Source organism: Calcarisporiella thermophila (assembly GCF_041956535.1).
Source record: "Calcarisporiella thermophila strain CBS 279.70 unplaced genomic scaffold VTP21scaffold_4, whole genome shotgun sequence".
In the NCBI taxonomy this organism is placed as follows: Eukaryota; Fungi; Calcarisporiellomycota; class Calcarisporiellomycetes; order Calcarisporiellales; family Calcarisporiellaceae; genus Calcarisporiella; species Calcarisporiella thermophila.
Window position 1 is genome coordinate 904,208 of NW_027192194.1, and position 27,249 is coordinate 931,456.

A 27,249-nucleotide genomic window follows, 5' to 3' on the forward strand; every position below is an offset into this window, starting at 1 on the left:
TATAGATTTTTCTTTATATCATCTTAGAATGTCATTACACTAAGTTCTATATGTCTTTGTTTCAAAGAAGACAAAAAGGTTATAGATAAAAGCATAATTGAACAATTGGGCACATTGGTTAGAATAGTTGGAATGAAGAGCTTGAATCCAAATGTTCAGATTTTTCAGCATATTTAAATCTATCAGAATTCGCAGAGATCCTTATTGCAGTCACATAGATAGTTACACAAAGTGTAAAGAAGCGTGGGATTTAGCCCGAAAACTCTCCTTCACTCTCTCCGCAATTTACCAGACATGTTAGCGAATCATTACCTCCGTACGTGTCTGCGACTCTCTTACAGTAGACAGCATGTTCGTACCCTGTATCAGTCCACTACCAAAAACAGTGCATCTGCCGCACCTCTACTCTCTCCGATGCCCCCAGAGTCACCCCCACTAGCGCAAATTCCCACTCGGCTTCGAGTTATTCAACAAGTAAAGCGCCCTTGGTCTGGGTGGATACCCCTCTCCGTGACGATTCTTCCTGAAAGCAAAACGCGCACCTTTCGATATGAAAATTCCCAATGTGAGCCGTTATACTCCCGATGGCAACCTCGGAAGATTATTTCTCTTTTTTTACCTAAACACCATAACTCAGTCATACCTCAGTACTGGGGATTTATTCGTTGGCAATTTTTGCATAACGTAGCTGGGGCCGCGACTGGAGGTAAGAGGCAGCTCTAACTATTGTTGGCGAATATAAGCACAACTTAATTGACAATTCCAGAACTTATTTCATTATCCTTTTTTAGTACTTTCGACACAATCATTATTGTACGCGATTGGGCTCGGGGCAGGATCCATTCCTGTAAATTAGGAGAAATTATCGAAATTATAGTGGTTTGAATTCTAATGATTTGTTCATTAGCTTGCAGCTGCTTTAAATTGGGTCATCAAAGATGGGCTTGGACAACTCGGAGGAGTAGTCTATGCATCCTTCATTAATGATCGGTTTGATTCAGAACCGAAACGATACCGATGGCATGCCACCGTCGCAATGCAATGTGCTAGCTTACTTGAGATGCTTACTCCGTTATGTCCGGGTGCTTTTCTGCTACTGGCTTCTATATCCAATATTGGTAATTGAAACGGAAAGTCTGAACATTTTGTCTGATAGTTCTTGCTCAATTATTTGTTCTTTATTCCTGTTTTATAGCCAAAAATATGGCATGGTTAGCAAGCTCCGCGACCCGTGCCCAAATGCACAAATCTTTTATGCTTAGAGACAAGTAAATCTTTTTCTTTTCAATTGAAAACGCATGCTATATTAATAGATTGGCATCTTCCTCTAGCCTGGGTGATATTACTGCAAAAGCAGGGTCACAAAGCACGGCCGCTGGTCTTTTGGGTACCGGCCTTGGCATTTTCATATCTGCTGGAATCACAATGGCCTCATCCCACTTTTTAATCCAAAACGAAACGCAAACTCTGATCGCGCTTTTCGCTGCGTTCGTTCCGCTTTCAACCTATACCTTATATGCAAACTATAAATCGAGCCTCCACGTTATTACCCCTACTCTCAACATTCCCCGCACAGAAATAATTTTCCACAGGGTATTATCACAAATCTTTGACGAGAGGCTTAATAATCCCAAAGAAGTAGCGAGAGCAGTTTTGACACCGGTCGAGGTTGCGAAGAGAGAATGTTTCGTAAAGCGCTATAAGACCCCCTTCTCCAGGATAGTTAAAATTCAATCCCCTCTAAACGAGGTGCCAAACTCGGAAGAACTCATCTGCGCTATACGTCAAGAGAATCTCGAGCAAAATGAAAAATATTATTTGCTTTTGTCTAACCAGGCCGTTCGCTTGTGGTTTACGGACGATGCGACTTCATTAGATATTATTAAAGGATTCTACCACAGCTGTGTTTTGCGGTTTGCCAAGGAAAAGATAGAAGGTGAAGAGGCCATTGCTGCGCATAGATGGGTGAATGAGACTTTTCCTCCATTGATACGCGAGCTGGTCGCTCGAGGATGGGATGTTGAATCGTTATTTTTGATTGAAAACGACCGAGGAAGTCTTAGGATAGAATCAGATTATAGTTAGAGAGGAAAGCCTATGGCAAGCCCTTGCTTCACTTATTCCCTATTAGATTCATCTTATGAGGCTCCCTCTGGGCTACCAATTGTAATTGCATTTATTTCTTTAAATGTATAGCGACCCAAAATCAACGCCTCTCCGTCAATAGAAGGGATACATTACCCCAAGTCAACCAATAAATAGAATACTTTAAGTCATATATAAATAACCATGTGATAACTGGGGATATTGTAACGGGCATAAGAAGAAAACTAAGATGAATTCCACGAATGTATTAATGCTGCATTCACAGTAAAAGCTATCATGCTTCATCGAGCGAATTCCACAGGAGAAAAGTACGACGACATCACCAATCATGATAGATTCCAACAAGGGATATAAAGTAGAGTGCATCTTAGACCACAGAAAGCTTTAGAGGTATGAAAGAGTACCCTCATGACAGGTAATAGCGCTTAGGTATCTAGATGAAAATATAAGAAATACCATATTAAAATTTATTTTCCAGGGAAATAGCTCCCGATTCATAACAAGCTAATGGCATTGATAAAACAGGGAATTATCAAAATGAGAAGACTTGTTTATTATATATATAAATTTATATATAAAATAGATTTTAAGGTTAAAATTTTACAAGGGATTAAACTAATTAAAAGCTAGATATTTCTTGAAAAATTGGAATAATCCTCCATAGGGATTGGCTCGTCTATGCGCGTGGAGACTGTCAAAGGTCCATCTTGTGGAAAGATGCACTTTTTGATGTTGAAGATTTAGAAGAATTTGAAGCGGAGGATTCCTTATTTACCAAGGTCCTCCTAGGGGGGATTACAAACTGAGGACGACTGACTCGTTCCCACTCACACCATCGTTTCATCACCACTGTTTCCGCCTTCTCCCTGTGATCTACCGGTTCCGATGGATCCTCACAGCTGGTCCGCGAGTCCCTTCGTACATCCCTCACAATTTTCTCGTTCTCGCTAACCATACGTGTCTGCCCCCAGGAGAAATCGTCAAAATGCCAAAATGCATATACCGGGAGAATAAAATTCCACACAGGGAGGGAAAGGAGGTAGATGAACATCCACGCAACATACATGAGTTTACGACTGCTCATGACGATGAGAACTGCAGGAAGTCCCAAAATTGCACCGAGCAACAGTAGTGGGATGACAGGTGGAGGGTAGGTGAATGCAGAGGCCACAATGAGGTAGAATGTAAAGCAAATTGCGGCAGGCAAAACAACCGTTCCGATCAGCTCGAGGAGCACTACAAATTGCATCGAAAAGCAGAAGGTGCCGCATAGATCACGTACCATCACAAGCTCAAGAAGGTTGTGCACGGTGCTATTAATCCACCTGCGACGCTGAGAGAGCAGCACGCGAAACGTATTGGGGACCACAGTCTTACATACAGATTGGGGAACAAAAATCATTTTTCGCCTCGGAAAGGTGCGAAGCATAAGCGTAGTGAGAAAGCGATCCTCTCCCAGGAGAAGCAGGTTCTTTTTGTGAAGTGTGTCGACGGCATTTTCCGAGTAACTCACGATGATGTCTGGGTTAGCCAGCAGAGGAACCCATTGCCCTTCGCCCTTGGGCGCCTTCACACGATACATACAGAAGCACCCAGGTAAACAGGTAACACCGCCGAATACGGACTCGAAAGCTTTGTTAAGGTGATGCGAAATGTAATACTCGAACACCTGTATCATCGTCACCCAACTGTCCATCTTATTTGCAATCCTGGTCTCCCCGCACAATCCCATGACTCGTGGATTTCGCGACATACATGCAACCATGTGCGTCAAGCTGTCTGGGTATACTTTGGTGTCAGCATCTACCATTAACACAGCCTCATATTGGTCAGGAGTAACCCCTCCCACTGCCACAAACGCATTGAAAAGCTCGTACTCAAGAGCCGTCATTCGATCATCGAACATAACTTTCTGCAGGAAATTCATAAGGATGATTTGACTGTCCCGCTTACCACGATTGCCTGGTTTATTATCGCTTTGCTCATCTGCCGTTCCGCATTTTGCAATCAATATCATAGGCACCTTTGAACCTCCTCCCTCTTTGATATAATAGCCCGCAAATACCTTGGCTCGATTATGCCTACGTGTTCCATCCGAAACTGCGACATAAGAGCATGGCTCAACCAAGTCAGGAGAGACGACCAAATCCTGCATCATTCCCAACACAATATCAGGGGTAGGCTCATTATTACCGGACCCCGTGATAATTCCGTCTGCGATCACTACGAGCAGTTTCTGCTGATAGTCGGTTGCAGCGAGAGAGTCAAAAGTGGCACGAAGTCCTTCCCTTCCCTCGGAGTAGCAAGTTACGAGACAAATAGTGTACATGGGGCGAAAGTTAAGATTAGAGATGGTAGAGCAGCGAGCAGCTTCTGAGGAAAAGAGCTGAATAGATGTTAACTCATCGACCGATAATCCTGGACGAGGAGACCCAAGTAAGACATTATCAGGGCTGAACGGAGGGGAGGGTAAATTCATTGTATAGTCGAGAGAATACGCGTTTCGGGGGCGCGTGGCTGTGGTGATGGTAGAGCTACGACGTGAAAGAATATGATCAGTGGTCGAGAACACACTCAGTGCACTAAGGGAGGCAGCGGGAGGAGAGTCAGCTGTAGATAGCATCGGTGGACGACGTAGGCTATTATAAGGACGAATGGGCTCGTAGATTTTTCCTGGAGTGGAATAACGTGATCTTCTTGGTAAAAGGCTCGATCGTCTTCTTTGACTACTCGTAGAGAACAAAAGATATCGAGTTAGGATTGGTTAAACACGAAGTAAAAATAATATTAGTGAACACATGCTTTTCAAAAGAGCTTTGAGAGCGTTCTAAATTGGGTGAAGCATTGCTCCGCGTGTCCATTGGCAAATTGAATGTGCTATTTTCCCACATTTCAATGTCCCTTTCCCGCCCGGGACTCTTCCGGATGTTCACCAGTCTCTGGGCTAAGACCCAGCTGAAGAACAAGGCAAGGAAAAAACGTGCAAACACGACGCCAATAATAAATACTATCGAAACGTACATGATGAAGTCAGAGAGCATACATCCCACTGAGCGATTCGCCAACACCCCAATACGCACTATAGATGACATGCAGTTATTGGACTCTCTCCACCATTGCGATCTCCACAAGAAGAGAGTCGCATCGCGGCCGGCAAAGTTTGAGGCATGTGCGGTAAACTCTGCCAAGTCCGGGTTCACCGAAATATTCGGAAGAAGTCTCTGCAGACGGCTAAAATCCAACACAGCACTAATAGAAAAATAAAGTTCGTTGAGGGTTCATTCAGGGTGATATCTCGTCAAAAATCTATAGATGTAATACCCGTTATAAATAACCAAGTTCCTGTCCGACTTTAGAATATCCTCCCACTCATAATATACCTCTCCAAGCAGCTTATATTCGGACAAGGGTCTCGAGTTTCCAGTAGCATGGCATGGATTCTTATCTGGTAAATCTTGTGCACCGTTTCTGTAGATCGAAAGTTTTGCAACTGCGCAACCAATGTATTCAAGGGCAGTTTGTGAGGTAGCGGCATCCCCAGCACACGTTTCCATAATACTGCGGGAAACAGTATCAGCAATGGTGGAGAGTTGTGTTTCGACGGGCTGAGTGATAAGGTCATCGAAACCATAAGCATGACCTTGGGCTATAAAATAGGATTCCCCAAGATCTGTAATCCTAATACGTGCAAGTGGCTCCTTGCACATTACTGGCTGTAAACCGAAACTGAGAAAGCCGACACATCCACAGAGCAGGATGATAATGATTATCAACGCGATTTTTTCTCTCCAAGCCCGTTGTTCCATCTGGCTACGAACTCCTGTAAAAGTGAAGAAAGTAATTAGAAAAAAGAAAAGGCGAGCCGGATAGCCGAGCAATCTAGGTACCGAAACATCTTAGAACAGGATCCAAGGCCCAAAATGTTAAGCATGTCGAAAGAAGGTACCACCAGGACGGACATTCTCTTCTTGATTGATAGGCATTAATTCTTCTCCAACTGTTACTAGAGTTGATGTAAACTCGATTGATCTTTTCATTCCTTTCCGCACGTTGGGAAACACTCGGTTTTGGCCATACTTTACTCTCTTTAATAGCCTTCTCGGGTGAACAAGTTTGAGTTAAGTGCGGAAAAGTTGTTTCTATGGGGTGTGGGGCTGGAGCCCTATCATCTACTGTCAGAATTGCATTCACCGTCTCAAACAAGATACTCTGTGGGGTTGGGTAAGTAGGGGCTTGTTCTGAACTCATCTGGACTTCGATTTCATCCGCTGAGGTATCTGTCTTTTTCTCTGTGATATCGACTTCAGCACCAGTTACGGGCAACACCGGCAAATTAGAATGAGAAGCCTCATGGACTGCTATCTCATCCTGAGTTTGAGGGCAAGCTTGACCATCAACTGAATCCGATTGATCCTGGATGTCAAAACGCTCAAGTGCTGACTTCCAAAGCTCTTCGATGTCCAGAAAGTTGTGCTCTTGCCTTGAGTTGAGTTCGTATTGGGGTCTCTGAGTTGGAAAAGACCCCCCTGTGTATACCGTGTCGATATTATCTGAAGTACCCTGTTTTCCATGATGTTGTGGCATTATTTCAGACCCAAATCGATATAGCTTGCCGCCCAAACTCTTAGCTTGACGTGGGAACGCCTTGAGGAGTGCAGGATCTGATATCTCGCAATAGAGCTTTGTATTTTTGCTATGATTGGCAGCTTGTCAACAATGAACACAGTATTGATTTCCAACAGCAAATTTCTCGGATTCACAAAGGGGATAGAAATGTTGTTAGCGGCAGTCCTCACTACTACCGAAAAGAGTTGCCCAACAAAGCTCAAGAAATGCTAATGAAAAATAAAAAAGAATTTAATCAAATGATCATTCAATGGGGTTGATATTTGAGGTAAGACCAACTGAAATAATAGTATATTTTTAATAATGCAAGCTTTAATTTTAAGTTATGTGATAATTTTTAGGGTTCGCATTTTTTTCATTCGACACCCTTACCTTCTCAAAGAACTGTAACTACGCAGCTGCACGGATTCCACAATATACGCGATGGTCTCGAGAATAATGAAGCCGTGGCGTGCTGAGTCACTCAATCAAGCTGCAGAGGTGTTATTATTAGAGAACACTTTGCTCTAGCCACTTGGAAAAAAAAAAGTCTTACGCTTATTTAAATACTCTTCGCGAAAAGGTAGCAGCTGGTGAAAGATTGTAGAGCCAAATGGAATCTAAGCTTCCAAGTTTGATTGTAAGTGGCCTTCTGTGTTGGTTGGAGAAAATGAAGTGAAATTATTAGCAACAGCTTAGCGACAAAGGCTAATTCACAATCTCCATGATATTCTCATTAAGCAAGAATACCTCAATTCACCAATACTTTAGGTGGCAAGACCTTCTTCAGATGCCAGAGGTTAGACTCAGAGAAATGGGTAGCCAGGTTAAAATAAATAAATGAGCGATACCTAGTAATATAAGAACGGAGTAAGGCTGTCAAAGAAGGAGGAATAGCCAAAGCAGAAAGATAAACGAGTTACACTTGTGAAGGTTAATACCGTTTCTCTTGCATGGTATTGATTGCCAATACGTTGTCGAAGCCACACCCTATTGGCGAGTTTTCGTTTAATAATATTTTTCCGCCCTTAGTGTGGGCAGTTTCCTAATCGCGGCAAAATTAACTGCTCTGCTTATTCCAGAGAATAATTGCGAGAGCTACCGATTTTTTATTAAAATTTGTCTAAGATTAAATTTTTCTGCATTCATATACCCACATTAGGGTTGCAATTGAAGGCAGAACACAGTATTTCCCCGAGATTGAAACAAAACTTAGGCTTAGGTGTATGTTTTAGAGAATCCTGGCAATATAAAGGATTCTTTTAAATATCCTTAGCGATGAAAAACTGGATCTATCTCGTGTCCCTTAGAATCCGGATTTCAAGAGATAAAATAGATTTCTACCAAGGTCATACTTTTCGCCATGAATCCATCTACAATTGCGTTAGACGCAATGCGTTTGTATAGAATGGTCGCTGCGGAAGAGCTGACTATCTCACCCAATAGGCGGGGGTACAGCCTCTTGGCTCGAAGGAATAGGATTACCTCGGATCTTTATTTCCAAGAAAAGTGCTGTCAAAATACATGCTAATTCAAAATTGGTATTATGAGAAAATAGCACCTAGGGAAAAAGCAAAAAAAAAAAAAATAACTGATGATGAGGTGATTTACTACATTAATGAAGAGAGGAAAAAAAGAGGAAATTACAAAGCAAATGCAGGAAGAAAATTGCAAGATTTGTTTTCATTAGCACGTTCAAAAAGGAAGTTGGACCACTAGGGTTCCAAGCACCAAGATACACCACGTCATTAGATACCACGGATTTCCTCCCTCTACCACAGATGGAGCATCGCTCGTGCGGTTCGTCCCATTGAGACTTAGGGTGTCGTTATGCCAGTTGGTTGGGAGATAGTTTTTGTTAATACAATCGGTCACACATTTGTTTTGTACCTCGACATTAGTTTCATTGGCCTGAGTGCAGCGTGCAACACACGCCGTAGTCTGATTGATCTGATCCTCTGTTGGGCTAGGAACCCCAGCGCTATATTGCGAGAGGGGTGCGTCAAACAAGAGTGCACTCGAATATTGATGGCTACACTTAGTCAACTAAACTTACCATTGAGAGACACAATTCAGATCTTGGCCACAGCGATATTGTTCAGCACAGCTATTGACGTTGGTGGGTTTGGCTGTGCTTATCGAGGTGGGGCTGCTGGAGGAGGAGGAAGGCACTTGCGCATTCCCAGCTATGACCAATAGGGCCAAGAGGCCGATAAATGTAAGGAGAGAAAGGTGCTTCATGGTGTAGCTTGATGCGTTAGCTTAAAATATAAAAGACGAAAAGTGCTTTTAGGGGATGAAAAAAAGAGATGTGAAAAAGCGAGCGCAAGCTCTTCAATTGCTTGCATTATTAAGTACACCGAATTTCTGTTGTCTGATGGGATGAAAATTAAATACTGACCATATTTGAACATAATTTTCGCGATGAGAGCGTCCGCTTGATTTTCGTGTAGGTCACTGTGAGCTGCTTTCGTGTTTTATTACGACGCATAGAATTCACATAGCGCTTTCCTCTCTCTCCCCCCACGGAATTTCCACAAAATGGCTCTACGCGCATTAAAAGGCCTCTCCGCTTCATTAGCCGAATATTCCATTATACTCCAAAAAAAGAACAATATTAGGCAGACCAAATTCATCACGTTTCCTTTGGGCTTTCTTGCGGGGAAAAAATAAATGTCCGTGGCAACTGCTCCTGCATGAGAGTAAGACAGTTCGCTCACCTGGAACTACAAGCCACTCAATATTCAAGTTATTCTGACAGCGTAATGTCTCCTTGCCCTAACTTCATGGAATAATCTTTGGGTACTAATTTGGAAGGGACGGATTGATTGAAGTTTCAATGTTGGTTTATCTTAGTTTTGTTGAACCATTTCATTATTAAATAAGAAAAAAGGAAAAAAGAAATTAAAATTGGAAAAAATAACAAAACAAGAGGCCCGAATATGGAAAAATACACTCGAAGGAATATAAGTAAAAATCAAGTAAACAAGAGATATATGTACCAAGTATATTATTAGAAAGAGAGGGGGAAGGAAGCAAGGGTTGCAGGGGTGGATGATAGAAAATATTAGAAGCATCGGAAAAGAAGGTTAAGCAAACGATGTATTCTAGGAATTTCTTTCACTAGACGAGGATTGCCGTCTTGCTGGTTGGCGGGATGTATTAGGATGGCCGACAAGTGAGAATCGGCATATACAACAAGTGCCCGATGTTTTCAGCCAAGGTAGAACACAGTCTTCGTGAAAAAAGTGCTTACAAGGGAGTTCAATTATTGAGTCTCCCTCTTGATACTCCTCTTTGCATACAGAGCACTCTTGTCCTTTTTCTGAGAGTAAAAAAAATGAAAGCGAGGTTTAGTCGAAGGAAGGGAGCTGAAGAGGTAAAAGATAGAGGTGAGGGATGAATAGGAGAATTCATACCAGCCTGCTCTTTTGTTATCTTACTCCTTGGAAGTCTCTCTATGACATCATCTGAGGCGGGGGGAGGTCTATTGCGGTCTGCCGTTTGCTCCATCAACTGCGTGATGATCGAATCTAACTCTTCTTGACTCCAGACATAGTCTCTTCGGTTGCCGACGACATTAGCTATATCCACAAGATGTTCGAGGAATCTTTCGAGAGGAAAGAGGCAAAAAAAAACAGGAAAATCAACCCTCGAAAATACAAAAGAGAATTAGGAAAGATAAAAGAATTACGTGGTGAAACTGATAAGAGGGGTTCTTCCATCGTCAGTCGACTCGTTAGACGTGTAAGATTCCGCTCTCGCTAGCCGTCGATCTTCCTCCCCACCTTCCTCTAAAGCTTCTTCCCCTTGTCTATTCTGGTCATCATCCTGTCCCTCAATTATTATGGATACGGTGCCTGATGGCTCTTCACTACTCTCCTCGGGTTCCGAGTCTCGTCTCTCTGTCAATGGTCTCAATGCAGCAATCGAGTTTGGTCCAAGTAATTGCTGTAGCATGTTCTGAATTAACTCGACCATTTCAGCGGGCGTGGGTCCGACCTGTCCCTCTCCCAAGGCTTCTTCACCTTCTCTGGGATTCTCGTCATCCTCATACTCGGGTTGGGGAACGAAGTTGCGGGGATCATCTGCAGTATCAATCTTTGAAATCGCATCCAATTAAATTATTAGTCGTGATGATCCAATTTCACTATAAGCATTGTAATAAAAAGCATCGAAATTCTCTGTACCTGTTCAACAAAATCCGAATAACAGCGAGAACAGCAAATGTTCGGAGTGTGCATAGGTGTGGTGACGGATTGACAATTGTAGCACCAGTAATCCTCACGTGGCTCTCTCGGAAGATCCGTTTGTGCTTGATCGTCGGACATCCCCCCTTGATGTTGTTGGATTTCTTTTGTTGCTAAGATGGGCTGGAAGATAAAGAAGCCAAAGAATGAAAGCCAAGTAAAATACCTAATGGATCGCGACGCTTGAGAAAAATATAAGGGGACTAATTCTAATCTCACGTGTGGGTTCTGTGACTTATTGTCATAAGAAAGAAAAAACTCGCCACCGAGGTTTCCTAATTGAGTGCTTTAGAAACTGCGCTTGAATAACCGGGAAAAGAGCGTATCACACATCTCGTCAAGTCCAGTGATTCCAGCATGATATAGGTAAAGGGCAGATCCTGCTTCTGATTTTGTATTTTAAAAGGAAAAGAAAACAATCTAGCATAGTGGCAACTACATAACCATCTATAAAAATAGGAAAGGCAAAATGATGCAAAGTTTTGGTCTGTTTTCAATACGCTGGAAAAACTTTGAAACATGGAATAGAGATACCTAGAATGAATATGAACGCCGAATTTCCTAAGAATATAAAAAGAGGAATAGCTCCCTACCTGTTCGACCTTCGTATTTTGCTAGTTAGCCTATTATACTACGGCCCATAAAATGAGCGAACAAAAAATACTCACTGATATGAAGCTTATCGAGGGCGATTATGTTTCGACCATCATTCCAAGCGGATTAAAGCCCGGTGGAGAAGGGACGAGGGTTCGCCATGGTACTGTAAAGGAGATTCGCACGAGTTTTGAAAATGTAGAAGTGTTGGTGGAGTCGGAAAGAGGCGAGCAGGTAAGTTTAGAGGAGGATAATCATCCGAGTTCTATAGACTAAATGCCTAATAATTTCCACTTGTACGAACTAGTTTATAGCACGGCCTTCAGAATTAAAAAAAGAAACAGTATCCTAAATTAATAGAGTAATGGGAACCATCAAAACGGGTGATTAATATATATTCTCTATATTATTTCATCTTCACCAAGATATTTATATCTTTTGTTAATTTGTTGGTATAATAAAATCGATTTTTTTTTTTTAAATGGACTGAAAACTTCATATTTCGAAATTATATTTTCCTTTTCGTATATCAACTATGTTTCATTGAGATAATTTCAAATTTTTTCAGTATTATTCATCTTCCCCATACGCATAATGACTATACTTTACTGACACTACTGACTAACTACCTATAAAATTCCTAAAATTAAAAGCATTGACTTAGTATGTCTGGTTGTAATCTGACCAGAATTGCTATTGCTTTCGAATCTTGTAAGAGATTACTAGAGTGAAATACTATGGAATCTCAAAAATTTTGTAAGAAAATAACTGTTGGGTCAACGAAGAGAGCTAAGCTCCGCCCAAGTTTCGTGACGGGTTCCACACTACACACCATGTTTCTTTGGGTAATAGACATTAAGGACTTCCGGCTTCGGTGATAAGTTGCTAATAACTCTGATGGCACAAGAGCTATCAAGACATGATAAATATAAAGTTAGAGAGATCATGTTGGACCACGTGCTGGGTCTGTGACTTTTCTTCTAACAGGTTTCCCCAGATTCGCCACCAAATTTCTCGTTAAAAGACTTTTAACCTGATATCCCTCTCCGCCGAAATATCCTTCTGATGCCATCATTGAGTGATTCAAATATTCCTTTGCCAGACGCGGAGCTTGAGGTGAGTCTCAATCACTTTAATCTGTATTATGATGGTTTGGACCTCATCAACCACTTCTTTAGGTTTTACGAAAGCAATTTCATAGAGAGGGTGAAAATGTAACCTTAACTACCAAGTTCAATTTGGCATGGGGCTTAATTAAGTCGCGGAGGTCGAATGATCAAAGGGAGGGGATGGAGCTGATGAGAGGTTTTTAAATTTTATTAGCAAGTTATTGTGCCTTTGTTTCTCCTGGTGTTTCTCAATTTTCTCTTTGTTTTCGTCACAGATATCTATGATAACGATCCTCAACGTCGCCGTGAATGCATTTATTATCTCGCCGTCGGACATTATAAACTGGGGGAATATAGCGAGGCCCGCCATTTCGTTGATGCACTCTTACGTGATGAACCACGTAACCCACAGGCCACAGAATTGAAAAAGGCTATTGACGATCGGGTATCGAGAGGTAATTTTCTACTCTTAATTACTATGTCTTTACTCTTTCAATTCAACTTTTTTATTGATCTCTCCTCCGCCCTCAAATTAGATGGTATTATTGGCCTAGCCATTGTGGGCGGCTTAATAGCGGTTGTAGGGGGTGCTATCGCTGCTCTGAGGAATAGAGATCGATCGAGGTCCTGAGAAGCGGTTCAGCAATCTTCTACAAAACGTTTCATGAGCACCAGTAGCTGATTAATTGATCAATTTTATCAAATCTTTTTTTTCACTGAAATATCCATAATTCAGATGAATTTGATTTTCAGATGAATATAAGCCATGTGGGCCAGATGTTTATAAACAAAGCACTCAAAAAACCGGGGAAAAAAGTTATTTGAGGTCCAATATTTATTATAATAAAAGCAATAAACAGTTTAGATAAAGTGGGAAATTTTGAAATGTCAAAGCTACAATCAAGCAAAGGAGGCTCTCGGAAAAAAAGGAGAAAGAAAATTCAAGATTAAAGATTAGGAGAAAATAAGACCCAGAAAGTAGTGTGGAAAGTAAGAAATTTATAAATGACACGTGCTGCAGGTGATAAATCCAATAAATTTGCTCCAAAACCCTTTCTTGCGTTGAATGTTTCCTTGTTGGGGCAGTGCCATCGGCATTTCGTCTGGATTAGTTGGTGCTTGATCATCATGAGTCCTTCCTGGACTCTGCCGCTTCTGTCGATACTGTTGGCTCAAATTAGCTTGACTTGTGGAGGGTTGGGTGGGCGGCCGTCCAAACGACTGGACTCGCTGTAGTCCCGAACGATGCCGAGGGTCTGAAAATTGTAATGCTGACATGGATGGGATGTTACCACTGCGCTGCAATGCAGATGATCCCCGAAGTGATACACGTGTGTTGGCCAAGTCCTCACGCATACCATAGGATGCACTTAGTCTTGTATGCTAGTAGATGAGTGAAAAGATACGAATAAGACTAGTGTCGAATACTTTGATCCTAAACCTGCCAAAGAATGACTCAATTACCTCTAAGGCTTTTCCTCCCAGAACCATCCAATCGAAAATCCCATCGTCCACCTCGCCAATATTTCTCAAAACTTGGGACATTAGATCCCGTAGAAAATCATAATCGGGTGTCTCCTCGAATCCAAGTTTCCGAACATAATTTAAATAAATGGCAAATTCCTCTATTGTGGTATAAGTAGAGTTTATATATAAGTGAGAGCCAAAAAGATATATTAAGTAGCAGATACTCTACCAGGAAATCCGGCACACAGGTCCTTGACAGGTGTTGTTTGCTTCTTCTCACCAATCTTTTCATATTTTTGCTTGTTGGTTGCAGCTTTCAGCCCTTGCCATGGAAGTGATCCGCGTAAAAAATACATGAAAACATGCCCGAGGGATTCCAAGTCATCTCTTCGTGATTGTTCTACAGAGCATAATAACATTAATGCAAAATGAGCCTCTGGCCTCCGAGCTAGTTGGCATATTTCAAGAGTACATACCCCTTCCTAAATGAGTGTTGATACTCATATATCGTGCAGTTCCGCTCAAACTCTTCCTTTCCCGGTACGGTATATGCATTTTTGTCTTTGGGTCTCTGTATTGCTTTGCCATCCCGAAATCGACCATAAATACAGTGTTGGCTAGCTTGCTTCCAGGTCGGCCAATCAGGAAGTTGTCTGGTTTTATATCGCGGTATATGAGATTTTTCTCGTGCACGGTTTGCACTCGAGTGAGCATCTGTTTCGCCAGCATAGCGACGCACTTGATACTAAATTTCCGACCACATATATCAAAGAGATCCTCCAGACTCTTCCCTAGCAGATCCTCCACAAGAATATTGTACATGCCCTCCTGGCCAAAATAGTAAACTGCGGGTATACCAACTAGTATTGGAATAAAATCAATTTAGCAGTCATACTAGAACAAAGGCTCATAAGATAGCTGTGGCTCACCACATCCAGCAAGAATTTTATATGCTCTATACTCGTCTCTTAGTTGCGGTGCATCTGTTTTACGCGGCTCAAACTTGATAGCCACTGGCTGATTATTAAGAAGATTGGTGCCTATAAGAGCCATAATAGGGAGAGCAGGCAGTAATCAGTAAACAAGCTTCGACAGAGCATATTTAGATGGCATGACACCACACTAGAGAAGCAAAAAATCACTCACCTTCGTAGATTATACCAAACGAGCCCTCGCCGATTTTCTTATGAATCCGATAATGTACACCGACGACATTGTTTGGCGAGGGAAGACCATGATGAGTGCTTGCAATGCTATTAGAGAGGTGATGATGCTGATTAGCCATGCTAGGATCTCATATGCTTCCCGCTTCTTTTGTTTTTTTTTCGAAAGCTAAAAGAGAAGAATGACTTGTGCCCGCCACGAGACTCTGCTCTTTTTACAGTCGATTAAAAGTGGATATTAATTAGAAGGAACGAAAACAAATGATGGTAATCCCGCTATGAAACTTCGTGGTGATGGGAAGTAGTAGATAAATTTCTCGCGAGAGTAGAAAGGAAAAAGAGAAAGGAAAAAAAAAAAGATGACAGTAGTAACGATAAAATCTATAGGGAAAGAGTAATTAATAATGCAGGGTCAATCTTCGACTTGTTGCGAAAAGTCCGAAGATGCAAAACAAAGCAAATGACTCTGATGGCGAATCTGTCTTCAGCGATGAAAGCGGTGTTTTAGAGAATATCAGGTGGTGTATCTAGTTTCTAGACTGGTGGGTGGGTTCGGAGAGATGAATGGTGCGAGGCCTTTGCACCGTTTATTTTCTCCTGCCTCGATCAATTCACGGGGGGTTTCTTGCTGCGCCAAGAGCTATCTCGCAATGCTTAAATAGGTGTAACATTTTTGGATGATATTTGGAAGCGATTCTAGGGCTGGATCTGCCGAACCGCAGGAGAATTGGAACACGAGCGTATTCGCAATATAACCGTGAAATTTTAGAGGGGAGTCAATACTATGGCTGAGTAAATATAGACTGGAGAAAGAGAGAGTAGCATTCTATTGCTGCCACAAGTGCTCGACGAGTGATTTCGTATTTGAGATAGGGGCGAGATGAGAATCAGCATTAGCGGACTTTTCGGTCTCTGTGCTCGCTCTATTATGTGGTGATATCAAACTCTATTTTTTTTTTCCTTTTGAAGAAAGCTCATCTTAGATCTGGAAGATGGAAATTCGTGTGAAACCATTTATTAGAAATATATATGTATGTATAGTATATAGTAAAAGATTTGAAAATAAGAAAAGATGGAAGAGTTTTGAAATAAGGAATCAAGGAGGAATTTTTCATAAAAAAAAGATAGAATAATAATGAAAAAAAAGGTAAGGGTGGTGAAGCAAAAGAAATATCCATTCCAAAAAATATATATATTAAGGCAACAGTGCCCAACATTCCTAAATCCAAAAAAATCTTCCAACTACGAGAACCACATCAATACAACATATTCATATAAATAGAGAAGGAAAGGGCGAATGGTAAATAGCGAATGACGCTTATTCTTGTCCGAAGCCTACCGTCTCTTCAACTGCAAGAGTAAGCTAGTAAGGGGAATAAATTCGTTAGCCAGAGTTCACCCAGCTTATGCAGACTGATGTAGCTTACCTTGGAGACCAACGTTTCATACTCCTTGTACGGAGGTAGGTCAATCCGGTTAAAACATGTATGACTCTTGGGCAACTGCGATACGTCGCCCGCTTTCTCAATAGTGAATCGCCGAGGACCATCGCTCCCTTGTAAATCTTTGAAACCGTTGACCGGAATACGGGATGTACCAGTTGCAAATTGAAGTAAACGAGCGCGTTGCTCATTGTCCCATGCTCGTACACATTTCCAGAACCACTGGACGGGCTCATCTTGCTCCGTATAACCACGGTAATCAGTGTGCTTCTTCCAGTCATCCACATCGATCTCGGCAATTCCACCGATGAGCAGCTCGAGCTCACGCTCGTCAAAAACGGCGACCAGGTCCGGAGGAATAAGCTGGTGGAAACCCTCCGCAAATGCATTGAATTGTTCTTGTACTCGCCTCGTGATACGCCACTCGGACATGAGCTCCACGTACTCTTTCTTGTTTTCCTCTGTAACAGTGATGTTGCTTCCGTCTGGTTTCAAGTCAACGGTCACCACTTCGCCAAACCGATCATCCTCCGTTGAAAATGTAAGCTCGAGTACATCGGTGATGTCGTTCTCGAGAATCCAGGTTAGGCTGCGGAAAAACTCCGCATCCACACTCTCCATATCGCTAAGCGAGATCTTTTTCTTTAAAATCATCTTGTAGAATGAAACAATAAAGAAAGCATCGAGGAAGCGTCTATGGAATATGGCGAGGCCAACACAGCGGCCAATAAACTTGAAATAATTTAGGTGCTCGGGGTTGATCCCTGAGTGTGGGTTAATTTGTAGGGTATAGTTGTCGTGGGCAGAATACTCGAAAAGCCCGTAGAACGGGTTGAACATTTCGTGTGAAAGCAAGAAGAAAAACTCTCTGTGTAGCAAGAGCAAAAAGTTATACACATGGGATGTATGCTCATAAGAGAGAATAGGTTGGGATAAAATACCTTGACACGCCACCATAATCCAAACCCTCCTCCCCATCAAACTTGATCATCAAACGCTTCTTCAAATCCGAGGGTGACTGGCGCATAATCTCTGAATATGAATCCTCAAATATATGGCTTCGCCGAACTCGGATATGGCACTGACCCGGAACAGGCCGCATTGCGGCTTGCGATCGGAAATAAATAAGCTTCCGGCGGAAGTCTCGCTTGTATTGTGGTACATTCTGATCGAGACTACTTGGAAGGCGAGGATCGTCCCAGGTGGTTGTCTTCGTGTTGTGGTCAACAAAATAGACTCGTCCAGTCGAAGTTAGGCGCATCTCCCAACCGGAGGGCAAAGAGCCGAGGGCAGCAAGAGCTTGTTGTTGTATAGTGACTTGGTTGTCCGAGTTTCCACCATACACACGCACATATTGCTGCCGTCTAGGGTCAACCCAGGTTGTGGTCCGAGTGTTGTGGTCAACAAAATAGGGTCTTCCTTCGGGTGTGACGCGCATCTCCCAGCCGGGCGGCAGAGGTCCGGTGCCGGGCGTTGTTGCATTCATCATCGTGGTCCCAATACCACTAGTAGGTCTTGAAGCAGAGGTGGATGCTTGTGGTCCTCCCGACACACTGGTGTTGCTCGCGGAGCCATCAACTTCTGGGAGAGTGCGGGTGTTATGACGACGTCGTTCCATCTCGGTCACTTGCTGACGGTCTTGTGCACGCTGGGTGGCACTGGTTGAAGGTCGGGTCCAGGTTGTGGTCCGGTTATTGTGGTCTACATAGTAGGTGCGACCCAAGTGATCCACACGACGCTCCCAACTATTAGACAAAATGATGAGATGAAAACCCCATTTAGAATATTCCGCAGTGCCGACAGAAGTTTACCCTGGTGGGAGCGGGCCATATTGATCCTCAAAAGAGGAGAGAGTTCGGTTATTTCCCGAAGTTGTCGACGCTGCTTGCTGGGGATGTGAATCATTGGAAGCAGGTGTGGGTCCATTATTTAACGGTAAAGGCATACTAGCTCGCTGTATGGCAATTGCATCTGTCTCGGATCTGCTCGTGGAAGCTCGGGAGCCATGGGATGGTGTGCGCCGAAGCTCGTTAGTGCGAGGAGAGAGTGTGGAGTAGTTGCTTTGAGGGAGAGTGTCGGATGTATTTGAGGAGAGATTAATGATGAGTTTACCATGGACAACCTCGTTTGCGTTGGATTTTTTTAGCTCTAGAGTTAACATTTCTATGGTTTTGTTTTTGAATAGACAGTTAGTAAGATGGCGATGAGATGCACCGCAATCAGACTAATATTACCATCGCCACCAGCGGTAACATCAAACACATTCCCCACTTGGATATTGATTACCCCTAGGAAACCCTGATCTTTCTTCTTGAACTTTTTCTGATCGAAAATTTGAATTGCAATGACACTTTGGTTGCTCACTTGCCTAATAGTGGAACAATTGAAATCGATCAATTCTCCACGCCATTTTAAAGAGAAATAGAATCATACAAATCAAAGCTCTGGTTCCAATAAGGGTTCAGCGTCTTTCTAATAGCAGATGTGGTGCGAGTCTGTTCTCCGTCGACCGTAACAACTGCAAAAGGATCGGGTAATCCTGGGAAGCAAATATTAGTTGAATGAGCGCCAACACATTATTTTAAAGTAACAACAGGAACACTCACGGAAAACATCGCGCTTATAAAGACCATCCGCTGCTATGACTACAAAGGGGAATAAAATATGGGTTATATTAATGCTGCCAAGGTATTTCTCAATCTCATACCAGTTAATCGAACCGCGCGTCTGCATTGGAGAAAATACATAATTAGTATAAATCAGGGTGTTACCACATGACAGATTAGGTTTACGCTTCTGGACGATTGGCACTGTTGGAGCTCATTTTGATAAAAATACTCAACTGACTTAAGGTACCGAAATTCCGTCAGATGCAACTTAAGTGTCATAAAAGTACTAAAAGAAAGAATACACCTGTAATTTCTCTGTTTAGTGAGAAAGCAGAAGTTATTAGCCGTGGATGGGGGTTGGTCAATGATCCCTCATGCAATTAGTGTGCGATCGAACTTAATTTGAGAGTAAAATGAGAGTAAAATGCCAAGATTTCAATTGTTCCTGCGGCATTTTCTTTCTTTCTTCCTTTTCAACCGGACATTAATTTACCAGAGGCTATTTACCTTGAAAATATTCTCTCGTTAGCGCATTATCGACGAAAAATCGGTGAGCTGTGGAGAGAAGTGTAGGGAGCAAAGATAGTAGATATAAAATAATGAATGTTCGTCTTGTAGCACGTCACAAATTCCCATAAAAATACTATTCATGATGGAATTAGCCTTTGCAAATTTTATTTCTCCTTTTTCACAGGAAAAATAAAAGATCAAATGTTAAGAGAAGAACCGGCACAGAAAATAGGGTAAAGGCATTTGGCCCCCAAAATAAAATTCCTTAAAAAAATAAAATAATAGAAATAAAAAAATGCAATTCATTTTAAAAAAAAAATAATAATCTAGTAATACGAAAAAGTATTCTCTTCACTCATCCGCCTCCATAGGCAAATCGGCGGGCTTCACCATTCCAGGTACCTTCAAGGCGTACTCTCGCTCCAGTTTTCGCTTCTCCTCGAGTTCGGCTTCTCGCTCTTCCAAGAACAAATCTGCATTGTCCGTGCCGGCAAACTCCTTCAACTGAATGAGGAAATCGCGCACGTGCAATTTAAACGTGTTCAGGTCATTATTGAGCTGGAAAAGACCGATGGTAAAGCGTTGGATCTGGGCAAGTTGAAGATGGGGGAACGCGGTTTGCAAGAGGTTGACGATGTATTCCTGGAGGAATTCTTTATTAGTAATGTTGGGGTTCGGCACTTGAGCAGGATCGAAGAGAGGTGCCTGGATAGCACCTGACTCAAGCAGCTGGAAGAGACGTGCGAGAACTATAGTTTGCATCTTAAAACCTAGGAGATATGGGTGTAAGATGGGTCATTCGCAATCCTTTGGAGATATATGGTTAGTTAACCTACCGCTCTTGTGATCAGTATCGCTCAATACATAGAATACGTCTTGTAAAATGCTGAGGAAATAAGACTGGAAGAAAGCATTGGCGATGGCCGGCTCGGATGCGGTAAAGTTATTGATAAGTTCAAGGCAAATTTGCAGACCTGTGTCCGCAATGTCACGCATTGTATGCTTAAATGCCCAAACGATGCTGTCCATGACGAGTTTGAATTGTGGTTGAGAGAGCCTCAAGAGAGCTACACATCAATCAAGGAAATAAACAAATTAGCATACGACCCTTACGCCTAGATCAGAGCTGGAGTATACCTTGGAAGCAATGCTTATTGATGGCTTGCAATAATTTGAAGAATGCTACGCGGTGTTCGGGGTATTCAGCGAAATCTTTGTTGATCATATTGAGTGTACACTCGAAGACTGCCTCGAGGATGATGGGGACTTTGTCGGTCATGTGCGAGCCTAATTTGCTTACCACCGTGGCCATTAACCCGAGCACTTCTGAATCTCGCGCCTGCTCTACGTTCCGATTATAGTCTCCTAGAACAGCCTCGAGAAGGGGAGGCACCATGTTGTTTGTAACAGCTTCGAGATCTTCAGCACGAGTCACATACGTATCCACCAATTTTAGCACCTCCTTCTTGATTGTGCGCAATGCACGCACACGGCTGTGGCGCGCCGCAATTGCACCTTGAGCTTTGATGGTGTCCGAGATGATCCCACTCACCGCCTTATAGAGACCGAGCATGTCCATGTAGATGCGGCCCATTTGAATATAGAATCCACTTCCGATTGAACTGCATGCAGCAACATTCGTCTTAAGAATGTTGCCAAGCACTTTGACAGTGTCTGGGTTATTTAGGACGTCGACATTCCCAGCTGCCTGTGCCATTATTTGGTCCCACTAGCAGATGGAGAGAGTTTTAGCCATCTAGATAATCTAGCCTCTAGAGAAGTAAATTCACTTACTGCAGTGTTTGGCATCGCCATGCACTTATTGATCAATCGCTCCTGGGCCGCCTTATTTCCCTGGGCCGAGATCATGCACCCGACAGCCTCGTAAAAAGTATGAACCTTTAAATGAAACCAAGAGGGGGAGCAATTCGTAAATATAAAGTCGTAGGAATTTAATAGTAAAATGTAGGTCTACCTGTTGTGAGGACAAATCGGATGTAATTCTGCTCATATCATCGAGAATCTCGTCAATAAATGGCTGAACTTCTCCAGGCTGTTGAATTACGAAATGACGTTTACATTTCTGTGCGATTTTGATAAACGTATCGCAAGCCATATCTTGAACTCCTATAGTCAAATAAATGCCGTGTTAGCATTCGTTCCAAAAAAAACATAAGTGTAAGATCTTTTTTTCGCACCTTCATGCAATTCATGCATGAACTCAAAGAGCTTGTTAACCACAGTCTTTAAGAATTTCCAGTGTGCACGCAAGAACCGTGGGTATTGGCCGACAATATACATGATGTTAGATGCAACCACTGCCTTGTTATCTTTGCCACGCTTCATCTCGCATAGAGAAAGCAAGTCCTTAATCACGGTCACAAGGAAACGTTTTTCAGTTTCCTCACTCATTGCCCCTGATATGGAGCCAATAGCCCAGCAGAGTTTATTCAAATTAGCCCATGACCACTCCGTACCATCCATCTAAAAAACCATGAACCGATATAAGCAACTAGACGAAGAAATGCACGGGCTAAAAGATGTTGCCTTTACCTGACGGGATAACTTATTTGTCATGATGACCTCGGTATTAATCACATCCAAATGGGTGAGGTAGACCAAACATTCACGCATAGATTTGTAAAGCATGATTGTGTCACTTTCTTTTACAAACTCACGTACGATTTCACCTTCATCATTCTCCACTACCAGTACCTTTTAAAGAAAAGCTGCGTTAGCATGAATTGAAAAAATAGTAATGCTGACACAATAACAACCTCCTCAGGTTTAACCATCCGCTCTATCATGACTACCCTCAGATGAGTGAGGATCTCTGAGTATAAAATTCTTCGAGATTGGCTTTGGTTAGATGAGTTATTCATTGGATTCAAATTTAACAACGGCATATCCTGCGTTTGTAATTCCTCGTAGAGTTGTTGAACCTAAGGCAGTTATTTAAATTCATCTGTGAAACATTACAAAACCATAAATAGGCCAAATTAATGTGACTTACCAAGCCATTCCAATACTCAAGACACACTTTAAAGATTTCACGCTCCTCAACTTGTGAGATTTTTACAAGATATCGATGAGCCACAATTAGCAACTCATGCAGCTGTGGTTTTTTCTCCAACAACTATCATCCAAGTATAAGTGAGTCAATTGAAATACCCTCGTCAAGTATATTCTCATTCGAAATACCTTTAGATGAGCACCTAGGAAGCTGGCAAAGAAAAGTGCAAGATTTTGCACAAACTCTTGATCTTCATTGGAGCTATTTTCGTATGCAACCGCAATATCTAGAAGATAAAAGTTGATTTATATCAATCATCTCTTTCATCCATCATTTCGAACCGGAGAACAAATACCTGCGTTCATGGGTATAATAGATTGAACGGATGCCATCACCAAGCTAAACATCTTTATGAATTTCTCATCGTACTCTTCACCCACGGTCAACGCGCCGATCTCTGTCAAACATTTCAAGGTAACATTGCGAAATTGGGGCACCTCCAAGAACTAAAGAAAAAAAACAAAGATGAGGTTAAAATGCTCTTGGAAGACATTAAAAAATGTGCGCAAATAGCTACCCTATCCCGAAGATTTTCAATGATATTTGTCTCGAAAATGTAGCCAAGCGGAATCCAGTTCAAGAAACGCAGTAATGTCTCCAGCGTTGCTTGGATTAGACTAGGCTTCTGTGCCTTCTCCAAAACCTCAATACACAGCTGAAAGATTTCTGAAAATTCGCCGCACATGGTCGACTTCAAGTTTTTACTCTTAGCCTGGGTCATTTGCTCTGCGGAGAAATCAAAAATCTCCTCGCTAGAAGAGAGGGCATAAAACCAAAGAACATGAGCGTAAAGATCAGGGTAGGAATCAAGTTATAACAATACCTTAACAGTTTCAAAATAGCAAGATTGTTTTCACAAACAGGTAAGCTTGTACGGCTAGAACTGATGATTTCTGATATAAACGTGGGCCAATTATGGGGCCATTCTTGCTTCAAGATCTAGCGGAGGACGGGAATTGTAAGCCGCCATTAGAGCCTTTTGATTACCTTGAAAAATAAATACCTGTACTAGCACCATGTTTAATTTGGTGATGTAAGTTCTCTGACTGTGAAGCATGGACTCGTCTGAGGACACTTTTAATATTACAGACACCACATAATTTCGGATACCTATAGGAATGTTTAGTAAGAATATAAATAGAAAAACCAACAATGATATAGTGTTGTAAACTACCGATGCGTTGTTCATTAGGTAGAGTTTTCCACCGTGTCTGCACGAATTTTTCGAGAATTTGCAGAGCAATAAATTTAGTCTGAGGCACGGTCGAGAGTTCCAGTATTCGATCAACCCGTTGCCATGCATCTGGGTGTTCTTGAAACTGTGTCAACACCTGTTGGGCCATTTGTTGCTAAACAAAACAATATCATATGTTTATGAATACTTGAGTCATAGAGAGTGAATTTATATATGTACCTCTGAGCCTCTGCCTTGAAAGAATGTTGTTACCACCTGATCGAGCAAACCGACATCGAGATCCCGACTAAAATCAAGTATAGACTAGGTAGAAAAATCTTCTCTGTGAGCATAAAATCAGTCAATCAGGATTCAGAGCTACTTACATCCATGGTTGTCGGTGATTACTCTATTTGATTTTCACCTCTGTAGTCAATAAGTGTAAATATCTCAGGTTTATATCCCACCCTTTTCTACAGAAGAAAGAAAAAGCCAGTCAATACGATCTTCAGGTGATTTCCAGTATCACATGAACAAGAATCAGGGTAAATTCTCACATTGATAGAAGGAAGAGTATGTTGCAGAGCTGAAATGCCAGAGTTTATCAGAGATAAAGGAAAACGCGTGAAGTTCTTTATTTTTCCACGCTGTCAACTAGATTAAGTGACGTCATCCATTACAAATTATTCTCTTCTTCGGAACACCTGAAGTTGTTTATCTCATCCCGTTTCCGACGAAGGGTTAAGGCTTGAAATTGAGCCTTTAGCTCTTATGTTAAAATTAAGTCATATGGCGAGGAATGAGTTGCATAACCAGATTTGTGGGCAGTAGGCGACGGAGCGCAACATCACCACTGCATGTCATCGGTGAAGCAGGAAGTGCATTCGTAAAGTGCGACATCCTACAAGCTGCTCACACCGGTGTTTCCCGAGAATACCAAATGGCAATGTATTGGTAATGGATAGTTTCTTTGGGTCGACTGAGATCAACCAAATAACATAATAAAATCTTGCAATTGGCTATTCATAGTGTAGATTGCACTGAGTCGAGAAGTGCAGCCGTTCTTCGGCCAACATCTCGGCCTCCAGCAAGTGATGCTGAAATGAGCGGCCTGCCTCTGCTCCAATCTTGGTCAGAGTTCATCCTCAGCAGCTCTATCTCTATTTCTCCTGTGAATAACGTGAATTGACAAAAAGCTGAGTTGAATTCAGAGCCTTTTTTGAATTCGGGCCTCCCTATTGGCTTCCAAACAAAATAAACTTTTTAAAGGGCCAAAGCAGAACACGCATCGCCCTACTCAAAGTATCTCATTGTTTTAAGAATTCTCCAAGGGCAACTAACCATGTCCTATAATGATCCCCGATACAACCGGGATTACTCCGACTACCCAGCCAATCTCCAGAGGGATCCCCACGATTATGATTATCGTAATGTAACATCGGCTTCGCATGCTCATCCCTACGTAGAGGATGAAGTTTATGCTCCTAAAGCACAGTTCTCCAATCATGCTGCGCATGATTATTCCGGCATTCACGACTATTCAAAGACCACGCATCCAACACAACCATCCTATTACCCTGCTGAACTCAACCAATATGATGCCTACAATGCTGAACCCTATAAACACCAAGACCCTCACTACGGTTATGACGGTTATGACGGATATGACGATGTTCCCATGAAGAAACTTGCCCCGAAAACCACTTACCCACCTACAGACTATCATGAAAATGAGGTTTCACTACAAAGTCGCGAAAATAATACGGCGCCAGCACAGTCCGAGCGTACTGTTCCAAACTTTGCCACTTCTAATTCAGCTGCCAACGAACCTGCGCTCACGCTTTTTTCGCAATCAAAGGATGGCTATGCTCGCTTTGATGAGGACAATATCAAACCCAAAAATCGCAGGCGATTTATGGGTGCATGCTGCGGGTGCTGTCCAGTATGGTTACGGTTCGTGTGCTGCGGCTTTCTGGTTGTGATAATTGGTCTTGGAATAGCAGCTGGAGTCATTGCAGCAACATTTAAAAAGGTGAGAACATCCAGTGTAACCTGGTGACTGACTGACTAACCTATTCTCTACATAACCCACAGCCTCAGATAGAATTCAAAGGAGTTTTGCCTCAAGGAAATGGATTTTCCAGAGGCGAAAACAACTCAGTTGTAATTGATCTCAAATTGCAAGTGCACATTAATAATCCAAACATACTTGGTGCCACCTTTTGGCTAATAAAAGCCGATGTGAATATGCTTCTTTTGCCACTGAGGAACTCTCGGGTAACCTGACATCTATTTCTGTAGGCATTTTACCCACTAGACACTTCTCATGACATCTTCATCGGAACTGGGAACCAAACAGACGTTACCATTTCAGCACACTACGATGACCATATCCTGTTCCCTCTTTCATTGACATTTGATCTAAAAAAGGAGGTAATCTATATTATTAATCTATGTCAATCTCAACGAAACCATCTTATCTTCAAATGCCTATTTTTCTCAATAGGAGTACAAGAAGGTAGCCTGGGATTTCGCTGGCAGATGTGGACTCACCAACGGCCAACAGCCGCAGCAGCTCACTGTGAAATATAATTTAAATTTAAATATCAAAATTTTATTTATCAATATATGTAAGATGACGCATTTTCTTTCGATGTGCAATATGATGCTAACGTCTTTGCTCCACAACTACAAAGCTCCAACTATTGAGGACCACGCCAAATTCACCTGTCCGAAAGAATTAAATGTAACCTTTTAGTTTGTTTATCTTCCAATATCCTAGCTCTAACTTCTTTCCTTACTTTAGAATCCAGAATTAGGGAAGATGCTTACCGATAGTTTCTCCGCCTAAAGGCAAATATACCAACAAAAGAAGAGGCTCTAAATATTCCTTCAAGGTGTATTTATAACATTTTGTATCACTAACACACGTGTTATATCCTCGGATCCCCTTACTTTAAAGGGAAATGCACTCTTTATTTATTGTTATGAGAGTACACTATTACTGTACCGAAGCCTTATATAAAATAAAATGAACCGTCTCTCTATAACGGGGGCTTCAATAATACATTGAATTTAGATATACGTCCGTATGTGTAAAGTACGGGTATTTCACTGTCATTCATGCATTGTTCGAGACCAAAACTT

General features: G+C 42.1%; 10 protein-coding genes across 10 annotated transcripts; 4 read left to right on the forward strand and 6 right to left on the reverse strand.

The window, feature by feature from the left end:
* Nucleotides 1-294: 294 nt before the first annotated feature.
* On the forward strand, nt 295-2,085 carry VTP21DRAFT_8646 (uncharacterized protein; the record flags this gene model as incomplete). Its single annotated transcript, XM_069399519.1, has 6 exons — nt 295-565; nt 638-706; nt 792-847; nt 908-1,118; nt 1,196-1,268; nt 1,332-2,085. The coding sequence occupies 6 exons, from the start codon at nt 295-297 to the stop codon at nt 2,083-2,085; spliced, it is 1,434 nt and encodes a 477-aa protein (XP_069254928.1).
* Nucleotides 2,086-2,800: 715 nt separating this feature from the next.
* On the reverse strand, nt 2,801-6,690 carry VTP21DRAFT_8647 (uncharacterized protein; the record flags this gene model as incomplete). Its single annotated transcript, XM_069399520.1, has 5 exons — nt 2,801-4,832; nt 4,903-5,061; nt 5,128-5,355; nt 5,428-5,926; nt 5,994-6,690. The coding sequence occupies 5 exons, from the start codon at nt 6,688-6,690 to the stop codon at nt 2,801-2,803; spliced, it is 3,615 nt and encodes a 1,204-aa protein (XP_069254929.1).
* A 1,716-nt stretch (nt 6,691-8,406) lies between these two features.
* On the reverse strand, nt 8,407-8,952 carry VTP21DRAFT_8648 (uncharacterized protein; the record flags this gene model as incomplete). The annotated part of the gene is made up of 2 exons (XM_069399521.1): nt 8,407-8,692; nt 8,768-8,952. 2 exons carry the CDS (start codon nt 8,950-8,952, stop codon nt 8,407-8,409), a joined length of 471 nt encoding a protein of 156 aa, XP_069254930.1.
* An 866-nt stretch (nt 8,953-9,818) lies between these two features.
* On the reverse strand, nt 9,819-11,042 carry VTP21DRAFT_8649 (uncharacterized protein; the record flags this gene model as incomplete). The annotated part of the gene is made up of 4 exons (XM_069399522.1): nt 9,819-10,036; nt 10,131-10,321; nt 10,406-10,812; nt 10,902-11,042. 4 exons carry the CDS (start codon nt 11,040-11,042, stop codon nt 9,819-9,821), a joined length of 957 nt encoding a protein of 318 aa, XP_069254931.1.
* A 564-nt stretch (nt 11,043-11,606) lies between these two features.
* Nucleotides 11,607-11,907, forward strand: VTP21DRAFT_8650 (uncharacterized protein; the record flags this gene model as incomplete). Its single annotated transcript, XM_069399524.1, has 2 exons — nt 11,607-11,789; nt 11,863-11,907. 2 exons carry the CDS (start codon nt 11,607-11,609, stop codon nt 11,905-11,907), a joined length of 228 nt encoding a protein of 75 aa, XP_069254932.1.
* Nucleotides 11,908-12,620: 713 nt separating this feature from the next.
* Nucleotides 12,621-13,295, forward strand: VTP21DRAFT_8651 (uncharacterized protein; the record flags this gene model as incomplete). The annotated part of the gene is made up of 4 exons (XM_069399525.1): nt 12,621-12,671; nt 12,734-12,860; nt 12,940-13,119; nt 13,201-13,295. The coding sequence occupies 4 exons, from the start codon at nt 12,621-12,623 to the stop codon at nt 13,293-13,295; spliced, it is 453 nt and encodes a 150-aa protein (XP_069254933.1).
* A 368-nt stretch (nt 13,296-13,663) lies between these two features.
* On the reverse strand, nt 13,664-15,416 carry VTP21DRAFT_8652 (uncharacterized protein; the record flags this gene model as incomplete). Its single annotated transcript, XM_069399526.1, has 6 exons — nt 13,664-14,047; nt 14,129-14,289; nt 14,361-14,531; nt 14,608-14,991; nt 15,061-15,171; nt 15,278-15,416. 6 exons carry the CDS (start codon nt 15,414-15,416, stop codon nt 13,664-13,666), a joined length of 1,350 nt encoding a protein of 449 aa, XP_069254934.1.
* Nucleotides 15,417-16,612: 1,196 nt separating this feature from the next.
* Nucleotides 16,613-19,560, reverse strand: VTP21DRAFT_8653 (uncharacterized protein; the record flags this gene model as incomplete). Its single annotated transcript, XM_069399527.1, has 9 exons — nt 16,613-16,657; nt 16,722-17,604; nt 17,678-18,481; nt 18,548-18,899; nt 18,971-19,104; nt 19,170-19,275; nt 19,343-19,381; nt 19,444-19,463; nt 19,529-19,560. The coding sequence occupies 9 exons, from the start codon at nt 19,558-19,560 to the stop codon at nt 16,613-16,615; spliced, it is 2,415 nt and encodes an 804-aa protein (XP_069254935.1).
* A 646-nt stretch (nt 19,561-20,206) lies between these two features.
* VTP21DRAFT_8654 (uncharacterized protein) lies at nt 20,207-24,494 on the reverse strand (the record flags this gene model as incomplete). Its single annotated transcript, XM_069399528.1, has 17 exons — nt 20,207-20,625; nt 20,692-20,922; nt 20,993-21,584; nt 21,650-21,754; nt 21,831-21,982; nt 22,054-22,339; nt 22,409-22,570; nt 22,633-22,797; nt 22,869-22,991; nt 23,057-23,154; nt 23,224-23,374; nt 23,446-23,680; nt 23,752-23,867; nt 23,932-24,038; nt 24,103-24,277; nt 24,343-24,426; nt 24,489-24,494. The coding sequence occupies 17 exons, from the start codon at nt 24,492-24,494 to the stop codon at nt 20,207-20,209; spliced, it is 3,207 nt and encodes a 1,068-aa protein (XP_069254936.1).
* A 950-nt stretch (nt 24,495-25,444) lies between these two features.
* Nucleotides 25,445-26,953, forward strand: VTP21DRAFT_8655 (uncharacterized protein; the record flags this gene model as incomplete). Its single annotated transcript, XM_069399529.1, has 6 exons — nt 25,445-26,134; nt 26,197-26,343; nt 26,404-26,535; nt 26,609-26,732; nt 26,799-26,848; nt 26,909-26,953. The coding sequence occupies 6 exons, from the start codon at nt 25,445-25,447 to the stop codon at nt 26,951-26,953; spliced, it is 1,188 nt and encodes a 395-aa protein (XP_069254937.1).
* Between the last annotated feature and the right edge of the window lie 296 nt (nt 26,954-27,249).